The 10,473-nt window shown below is 33.0% G+C and overlaps 1 protein-coding gene across 1 annotated transcript in view; it reads left to right on the top strand.

Moving 5' to 3' along the window:
* Nucleotides 1-10,473, top strand: part of LOC106881009 (constitutive coactivator of PPAR-gamma-like protein 1) — a 41,608-nt gene that overhangs the window by 24,072 nt on the left and 7,063 nt on the right. Inside the window, exons 4-11 of the mRNA XM_014931196.2 lie at nt 2,409-2,518; nt 3,658-3,722; nt 5,755-5,845; nt 6,505-6,551; nt 7,247-7,393; nt 7,501-7,657; nt 8,383-8,647; nt 9,483-9,591. Of these exons, the coding sequence (XP_014786682.1) occupies nt 2,409-2,518; nt 3,658-3,722; nt 5,755-5,845; nt 6,505-6,551; nt 7,247-7,393; nt 7,501-7,657; nt 8,383-8,647; nt 9,483-9,591 (991 nt within the window). The remainder of the gene's footprint in view (nt 1-2,408; nt 2,519-3,657; nt 3,723-5,754; nt 5,846-6,504; nt 6,552-7,246; nt 7,394-7,500; nt 7,658-8,382; nt 8,648-9,482; nt 9,592-10,473) is intronic.

Below are 10,473 nucleotides of genomic sequence, written 5' to 3'. Positions count from 1 at the left end.
TTGATTGGTCGACCATTTGTAATGTCATACAAAATGCCTTGCAACATCTCATCCTGTTTTGCTTTCTGAGTTCAGATCCTACCTCTTGTCAGTGGAGAAGTGAGGGAACAAATCCTTTGAGATCTGGTAAAATTGATAGACTTGGGAAGTTCGTGCCAGTGGCACGTAAAAGTACCCACTACACTCTCGGAGTGGTTGGCATTAGGAAGGGTATCCAGCTGTAGAAACTCTGCCAGATCAGATTGGAGCCTACTGCAGCCATCTGGCTTGCCAGTCCTCGGTCAAACCGTCCAACCCATGCCAGCATGGAAAGCAGACGTTAAACAATGATGATGATTAACATTTGAACTGGCTCAAATATCCTACCTGTCTTCTTTTCAAATTGGCCAGGTTCGGCCTCTCACATCTACCGTACAATGTCATTCTAAAAGTGAACAACCATATCATTGAAACCTCGGTTATGAGATAATGCCCCAATTAATTCAAAACAATATGGATAAATAAGCATTTCAATTTGACAGTAATCTGAATGCTAAAGGGTTAAGCAAGAGCACTTCCTGACTGAACAATGTGCATTATTCCAAAACGTGTGGCTGGTCCTACACAAGCATTCATCTCTGAAAATGCATTTTGTGAGTAGTCTAACACCTATGTTGAAAAGTCCTTTGAATCTAAAAGAAAATGGATGATTCTGAAGATTATGCAATAGCTTTCTGTCAAATCTGTGCTGATTAGATGCCTCTGGTATACATTTTGAAAATGACTTACTTCATTTTTTATCTTTACTGACATTTAGATAGGTTTCTTAAAGTTTCTCTTAAGATTTTTTCATGGTGTCTTGAATGTGTATATGTTTTGTCACTGATAAAATATGTTAGAAGAAAGTGTTTTATTTTGTTTGGGGATTAGTCTTTTAAGCACATGATCTAGTTAATCTTCTTATTGTACAATTAAAAAAAAAAAATCTTCCTTGCTTACATAAATTGAAAGATTTTCTTTAGTTTTGCAGTAATCCTCAGAGATCTAAATATTAAAGAGATATTTATACGTTGAATTTTTCTATAGTTTTGTCCCCATGCAAATTCGTGAAGCGTTCCATATTTTTTTCACCCAGGCGGCCTGGGTTCGATTCCCGGCATGGGAACCTCATGGTGGTGCTCCAGCATGACCACAGCCACTTGGCTCAAACGCATAAATAACTAAATAAATAAATATTAAACACTTGAAGAATCTTATTTGCTTCAGTTCCCTTATTAAATTACTGTGAGCTGATGTATGTCTTCTCAAGAATTTTAAAATAATTTGCTGACTTAGTATGATTTGAAAGAGGGGGAAGTCTGTATTTTTATTATTGCAACTTATGTTAACATTGAAAATGATATACTAAATGAAGCAGTGTATCAGTTTTATACTTAAATATTCTTTATGCATGTTTTGAATTATTGTTATTGTAAATGCTGTATCACTGGAAGCATATAATTGTATCTTTCTGGATCTGTTTGGGTATCTATTGATTTTGTTGTCATGTAAGTTCTTGAAGCTTAACAGAAAGAAGAATTTAAGAGGTGGTTAGGCTGTTGCAATTTGTATGTTTTTGCTTATAAGAGGTTCTTGACAGGCAAAGCAGAGAATATAAAGGAGATAGGTGCAGTAAATGTTTTGATTTATTTGAGTAGGGACCATGGTAATAACACTTATATGTAAAAGAAAACACCTATATAACATAAGATATTGTTCATCACTACATATATTAATTTGCATATTAAACTGGTGGGGCTGTGATAATACTCTACAAAGAAAAATTATAGAAAACACTAAAAGAATGATTAAATTGAACTATATTTCATTTCACTGTGCACAAATTTCTTAAGTTGTACCAGTACCGCCTGGCTGGCAAGTAAAAGCACCCACTACACTCTTGGAGTGGCTGGCGTTAGGAAGGGCATCCAGCTGTAGAAACTCTGCCAGACTAGATTAAGTCTGGTGCAGCTATCTGGTTTGCCAGTCCTCAGTCAAATCATCCAACCCATGCTAGCATGGAAAGCGGACGTTAAACGATAATGATGATGCATCTATAAAGTGTTTATATACCTGTGTCCATAAATCCTCACAGCAAGTAATATAGTACTCATATTATTGGAATGTTTCTTGTTTTAGTGTAGAATTTCCTTTAGCTTATATCTAGCAAAACATTTAAGAGTATATTTTTAATGATCATTTAACATGAAATTTAGTATTTGAAAAATTATTTATTTAGTTCATTACAGATATAGGCTTTGAACTGTGGATAGTTATAGATTGCAATTTTTTTTTTTCTTTTTTCTCTTAAAGCAACAGTTGCTTTGAAAGCATTTTAAAATTGAAAAATAAGACGTCTTTGTTATTTTCATTTGTGTTTATTTTTTCAGAGACTCTGTTAAAAATAAACAAGAACTTATTACAAAATTGAAACAAAGTGTCCAGTACTATTTAAATGGTACTCAAGATGGTTTCCTGAAATATAAACCCAGAGTAAAAAGTGAGTGCTGCCTATTCTTTGATTTGAGAAGTAAAATGGCTGTAAGGTTGTGTTTGTTAGGGTACCATCATAAAATCAGAACTTAATATTAACTTTGTGTTGTGCCCTTGAACAAGGTAATTCTACTCGCTCCAGTGTTTGCTTGACTAAATGTTAAACGAGTTATGTACCTACAGCTGAATAGCTAGTGGTAAGAAGGGCTGTAAACGCAGTTGTTTTGTTTTTTGTTCTCAATAATACCCCACATCCTAAAGTCATGGAATCAGGTTGGAGAGTTAATAGACTAGATTTCATTGGGAACATTGGCAGTTTCGCCTTGAAATAATCCTAATCTGAACCTGTGCTAGTGCAGTTTTCAGACAGACATAACTTTGTTTGGACCTTAGTCTTTGCATGCAAAATATTGACTCTTAGTTCACAATACTCCTAAAATGATATAGCATTTTGAAAATGGTCTTGATGCACTTTTAGCTTATAACTTCTCCCCAAAATTGTGACCTTAGAAATCAATATATTATAACTGATTCATTTTGATACAGTTATTTGATAAACTCTTGAGTTATGAACACCATTATAACCTAAAGGTATGAAATTTTGAGTTTACTTTTAAAAACAAAAGGTGATTTTATATATATATATATATATATATACATACATACATACACACTTCTTAGATATTGTGGACTTTCCCATCATAGATAACAGATGAGGGTTCTGCAATTTCTTGCTGAACAACCTGTGCAGATGATTTGTTTATAGTGATCAAATGTTTGTGCTCTGCATTTGCTCTCTCTTTCCATCAAATCAACATTACCAGTACAGATGCATGGTATCAAAGTGATCCAAGCAGCATGAGATAAAATGCTTTGCTCAAGAATGCAATGCATGACCTGGTCCAAGGATCAAAACCACAATCTTGTGATCACGAATCCAACATCCTAACCACTGAGCTACATGCCCTTACCTATATTAGATATAGAGCTTTTAAAATCAATAAAATCTAATCCAGCTTAATATATTATATGGTTAATTGTAATTCTTTTATAAAATACTGCTTGTACAACTTTTTGAATCAGTGATATTGGAGAGGAAGAGTGTGGTCATTCTTTGATGTTTTTTCATTATTTCATTTTCTTTAGTAAATGGTCTTCCACAACAAACTGGCAGCTATCTTCAAAATGGCCAAAATAAATCTGATACAAGTGTAAGTTTTTAATGTATTTAAATTAATTTATTAAATATTCTGATTAGTAGTTGGCTAATTGTATGAACATTTTAAGATATATTGTCTTAAAGATTAAATTTTCAAATCTATAAACTATGTGATAAACTTGACATCAGTTAAAACTATAGTCAGGTAATTGAAGACTTAATTCTATATGGTATGTAATTAAAGCTGTTTAAAGTTAGTTTTTTCACAGTTGGAACAAGTAACATTTTGCTATGTTGTACCTAGAACATCCTACTTTCCCTAACACAACTCATTTTTTTACACCTAGATATTAACCCTTTTGTTACTATATTTCTGACCAAAATACACTCCTCATGAGTTTCAATTAAATTCTAAAATAATCATGAATTTAGACTAGTTTCATTAAACAATTGTAACTTTTTTACTTATCAACATATTGTGATTTTGGGGACATAATTGAAGAAAGAGTTCTTTTTCAATTCTATTGCATAACTTTTATCTCAAAGTGACTCTAATTATGGGTAAATACAGGTAAACTGAGCAAAATATAAAAATATATTTTAAACTTCACCATAGAAAATGAGCCCCTCCTGATTTGGTATATAAGTGCATTTACAATGCTCATGTTTACTCTATACCAAACCAGGTATTGCCACCACTTACTACCTGGTCTACCAATCAGATTACCCATCACTTGGTTCGGCCAATCCACACCGCCCATGTACCTGTTATAATCGAGGTTCGCAAACGGTGCCATTTTCATCTACACATGGCTGTGCACCAGTAGATAGAAAATTTATCTGCTTCTTATCTCTGTATGTGGTCGCCAACAGATTTCCTTTCTGCCATTGGATTATTTCACCTCTTTTTTTTTTAATTTTGCTTTTTTTATATCCAACAGCAGCCCTTTTCTACGAGCAATTACTGTAGCACGTGTAGACATTGTCACAGCTTCTAAATCCACTGCGAGTTTGACCAAACAAAAAAATTGGTCAAAAAATAATATACGGCCCTGCTTATGGTATGGAAGTGATAAATTCCAGACCACATCATACCCTAGGCCATGCTGACTAACATTATTGTCTCTTTCCCCAGTATAAAAACTAAACCCACAGCAGTACCTAGTATTTGCTTTGCAAATTTCCCAAACTTTGATCTCCCACTTTGTGGGCTTTCCTGGCATATACTGTCGGAAGTGTACCCTTCCTTTATGCCCCACCATACTTTCATCAACGGATAAGGATCTGTCAGGGTTGTAAAGTGTTTTATATGCATTTTGAACGCAGTCGATGAGGGGGGGGGGTCTTATTTTAAATAAGGGATCAAAGTTTGGTTCTCCACTTACTGGGGTACTGCTAGTGTCTCTCACATGTAAATACTGGTTCAATTTCATGAATTGTATTCATGACATAATACTTGCTGTCACTATCACTGCTTTTAGTTTCTTCAGAATCGCTACTTTCAGTTTCAGATACAGAAATACCCGATTCATTCTCAATATCTCCATATCTTCCGTTAAAAAACTTTAAAATTTGAAATCACTGCTTGATAGCATGAAACTCCTATCCATTTTCAAAGTTGAAATAAATCAACACAGAAAAAATGTGGAAGAAAATCTCCAAAAATTCACTGAGTTCAGATATCATGTCAAATACTAACTCAACTATTTTCAAAGTGAAATTATGTGTTTTCACGAATGTACTAACAAGATTTGTGTTCAAATTTGCATTTAGATAACAATGGGTACGCTCGGCCAGCTACAGCCAGGTTGGTTGTTTGAACGAAAAAAATTTCAGTCTGCTGCAGCCGGGTCGGTATTAAAATGATGAAGAGGTTTTTCTCTCTAATTATGTCATCACCAATAAAGTGTTCTTTCAGTTTGTTAGATTATTACTAAAGAAATATAGCCAGAGTTAAGAAACGTTTAAGATTTCTTTCAGCTAAATTATATATTACTCTAAGTTTGTTTCATTGCTACGATTAAGATTCAGATTGCTTAAAAACATTTGCAAAGCCATGTCTAATATGAAAATTTTCTCTTCAGGAAACCTCTGGATATGTTGATAATGCTAACCCGCAAATTGTTGTTGACCCACCCAATCAGAACATGCATGACTTTGATGCCAATCAGTCTGGTATGTTTCTATTTTATTCCTGTTCATTTTATGCCAAATGGTTTCTATTAGCTAAATTTCATTTTCATTTGGTGAGTTAATGAAATATTGTGTCAATGACCTGATGCAAATTACTATATACGCATCGTCATATTCTAAGCTGGCATGGGTTGGCCTGTTCAGAGGTAGAGGTCAGAACAGTAGATGATTTGAGGTGATGGGAAGGAGGGCTGCCATTGACAAAATGTAGTGATGTATTGGGGAAAGGGGAAATAGAAGGGGTGTTTGGAAAATAAGGGGGTAAGGGATGATATTGAGAATGCATGAGAAAAAAGTGGTTTCAGGGAGGAGTTGTGGTAGGAGGATGAAATATGTGCAGTTCTACTCCCACAATAACAACAGCTGAGTGAATTGTGCCATAGTCAGTGGTGATGGAAGGTTGGATGTGAAGAAGATTAGTTGTGAGAGTGGAGGGAGATTCATCAGGAAGAGATTGAGCTCAGAGGCATAGACATGAGTAATATGCTTAGATGGATGAACAAAAAAAAATGCAAGTCATCTTATAGCCAGGTCTTGCAGTCTGTTTCTAAAAATTGCAGTTTCAGGTGACTCCTTTGTATGGGAAATTGGAGGTATGTATCTTATTCACTATTGTTGATATTTTGATGTATTTATTTCAGGTGATTCTAAGAGAAATGATGACACATGGACTCAAAAGTTTCCGCAAGTAATGTTATTTCAATATTCTCAATCTTTAAATAATGTTCAATATGTTAGGTTTATGTGTGAATAAGTTTTTTTTTTTTTTTTTTTTTTTTCCCCATTTTAATTTCAATCTTTTCATGATTTATAATTTTCACGAGTAGGCTGGCTTAGCATTTCAATAAAGTGAAGGCTTTGAAGTGGTTTGTAAATTATGCTGGTGTTCACCAATTAGAATCACATGTTATAATAATTTAATTTAAATACCAAACTCTAGTACAAGCAGCTTGCTATTAAAACTGCTCAGAAATTATCTTTGGGGTTTCTTAATAGACAGGGTAAAAAGGCCTGTCAAGAAGTTTGAGAATGTAAAGCTGTTCAGGAAAAGCAGTTGAAATGTGACACATGAAATTTAAAGTTGTTTGCACAAGAGAACAGATGTGGAGGATAGTAAAACAAAATAGTGGAAAGAAAATGTATGCATCAAATGTCGTCAACAAACTGAAATTAATTGATGCATTTCAGAAAACAATCACATCAAAGCCATGTGATTAATTCAAAGCAATGAATAAATAAGCATTACATTTGACAGTAATCTGAATGCTAATGAGTTAAGAGTAACATTTGAAAATTTTTTTCTTATCTCTGATCAGTAAAAAGATTTAGTGTAATAATATTGTACATGCTTTTGCATACATTCTGCTTATCTTTTTCATATAGAATTTGAACAAATGTGTAAAAAATGAGCATTCACAGAATGATGTAGAATTTAAACTTCCCCAAATATCTCCTGAAATTATGCGTATAGCCAGTGAAAGACACCAGAAAGGTTTAATGAGTCCCTGGGTGTATCAGTTATTATCTCAGGTAAATATTACTGAAACCCCTTTTTTCTTTTTTTTTTCTTTTCTTTTTTTATTCATTACTGTCTCCTACTTTTGAGGATTGATTATGAAAATATCTGCTTATTTTAGGGTGAAGTCAAATTAGAGGTATGCTTGGAAGAGGATGTCAGTCGAGACCTTATTTCTTATGTGGAACTATATCGGCCTGTCAGGCAAACTCTTTATTCTGTGCTTTTTAATTTAAATAAACTAAAGATTATTCACGAAAATCAAAGTAAAGATAAAGGTAAGCTATATTTTAGTCTTTATAATGTACTATATACTCTACTCCTTTATTTAAATAGTGTAACATAATTCACAATTTATTAGCAAATAATATATGGTCATGTTATATAATAACTTGTGCTGCTTGATTTTGTGGGGTAAAAGAACTATATGTTGATTATTACTTTAAATTCATTGATTTTTCTTCATAGAAATTAAAGGAACTTAAATTATGCTGGAAATGCAGAATCCAGCTGGAAAATTTTTTTATTTTCATTTCATTTTATGCAATGAATCTTTTGAAATAAACAAAATTCTAAAAGTCTGACTATAAATAGATATGAATTTTATTTTTTATTATAACAGTATTATAAGGTTTTAAAAACCTTGTGATTGTGTCTTTTTTTTTTTTTTTCTTTTTTTTTGTGGAGTGCAGATCCTGTCAATGTTGATATTCTTGGAAGTTTACTTTCATGTCACAAGTTGCATATTGTTTTTTCATTTATCCATTCATTAATAATAATAATACATTAAGCAGTTACATTTATGTTATGGCCTGAACTATTTTTTCTTGTCTCTTAATTTAAACAAAGAAGTAATTATTATTTTGTTCTTGTTTATCACTACCATTTAAGACACAGAAAAACAAACTTGGTAGTCTATAACCATAGTTCTTAGACATGGTTTTGCATTATCATATATCCTTTCCCTAATGACAATATAAACTTGTTTTTCATTGTTCTTCAGGTGACCAGTCTTCCAAATCCTTCGAGGTCTGTGTCAAAGAATGGGTAGTCCGCAAAGGCGTGTTTAGTCCACACTGTGAATATGTTGTTGCACATCCGGTTGACTGGAAAACTCCAAGTATTGAGCGTTTGTGGCTAGGCCAGCAAGCTGATGACAAAAACAGACGATTAAGAGCATTCCTTACCTGTCTTAAAAGTGATACTCCTTTGATGCTAAACACAAATTATGTTCCACAACATTTACTGCTTATGTGTTGTGTTCACAGGTACTTTGTCGTTTTTATTTAAAACAGTAAAATCTTAGTGGGTTCTTGTTTATTCTGATATGAAGAATATTAATGGAAGTCTCTATTTGGTTCTCTCTTCATCTTTTTGGTAACACTATTCATTTATTTTTTACTTGTTCCAGTCATTGCACTGTAGACATGCTGGGGCACTACTTTGAAGGGTTTAGTTGAACAAATTAACCCCAGTACATTTTAAGTCTTGTGCTTATTCTATTGGTTTGTTTTTTGTTTTTTTTACTGAAACTGTAAGTTACAAGGATGTAAACAAACCAACACCAGTTGTCAGGTGGTGAAGAGGAAACAAACACCTACAGACTCACATTGGTCAGGCCAGGGCTATAGTAGAAGACGCCCAAGGTGCCATGCAGTGAAACTTAACCTGAAATTATATAACAAAGTAAGCTTCTTAACCACACAGCAATTCTTGTACCTGTTAAAGAAGCATTTTCAGGTTGACTTATTTAGAATGATTAGTTTCCATTAATATCTGTCATATTAAGAGTATGAGGAAAATATCTATATTACCATCATTTGAACATTGGAGCATATTTTTCTCACATTACATTAACATATATATTGTTCAATACATTGTCTCTCTATTATCTTTGCTCACACCTCAAGTTCTGCCCTCACCTGTAACATTAACTGCCTTTCTAGCATGCAGCAGTATCAGCAGCAGGAACTTCCCATTCTCTTGTCCTGGCTTAGCTATTCATATCACATGAATGACTCATCTGCTTCTTTTATGTGATATTCAAAAATTTGAAACTTATTTTATTATTTATTTGTTTGTTTATTTATTTACCATTCCTAGGTATATTTTACAAAATGGTAGAATTCTACAAAGGCAAGAATTGGATGCTTTCTTAGCAATGGCAGTGTCTCCTCTTCTCCATGACATTCAGATCATGCAGGATCTAAAAGTATGTTTTTCTTTTCTTTTTTTTCTTTTTATTTTTTTTCCAAATTGTTTCTTTCTGATTTAGTTTCATTTGATCTCTATTTAATTTTTTTTAAACAGTTTGGTAGGAGTTTTTTATTTGCTTTTCTTTTTATTTATTTTTAATATTAGGAGAAGAGATGAGACTATAAATGAATACTGTATGGACATTTGAGAATTTGAACAGTTTTTTTTTCTTAAAGTAGTTTTAATGTCATAATGACAAAAACTGGTTTCTTGAGGAAAGATTATACGAGTCTTGTTTTCTAAATGCTTTCTGAATACCAAGTGAAACTGTTCTATTTACTGGCAAAGCATAATCTTACATCAATTGTCATTATCCTATATGACAAGTAATTGTGCTAGAATTTACATATTGATAATGCATCAGTAATGACAGCAGTGCAGCACTGTTGATGAGAAATATATCTATGCATTAAAGTCAGTATGTGAAACGGAAATATATCAGATAAAATGCATTGGATGTGCAGGAAGAGTCAGATGAAGCTAAAGGGGAAAAAGTCATGGGTTGAGTTAGCTAACTGAATTATTAACCTACACTATTATAGTAAAACTGATAACGTTGGTTTGTTTCACAGCCCCATCTGTTTTTCACATTGTAATGAGTTGGGTGACTGTTTTCTTTTTAGTTAATTGTGTATGTATACAAGTTGTAATAATTGTCTTTAGTATGTATGATGGGACTTCTGTAAAATATCTTATGAAACTAGTTTTTGTTCATATAGATAGTGTACCAATACATTTTGTGGTCTAGATGGACTATATGTAATCTGAACCTCCCCCCCCCTTTTTTTTTTTTACGGAATCCCACATTTTAGGCTATGGGGATTCCGATTCTGAAAAA

The sequence above is a fragment of the Octopus bimaculoides genome, chromosome 6, assembly GCF_001194135.2.
Source record: "Octopus bimaculoides isolate UCB-OBI-ISO-001 chromosome 6, ASM119413v2, whole genome shotgun sequence".
NCBI classification, from domain to species: Eukaryota; Metazoa; Mollusca; class Cephalopoda; order Octopoda; family Octopodidae; genus Octopus; species Octopus bimaculoides.
This window is presented reverse-complemented; position numbering and strand designations above follow the sequence as displayed.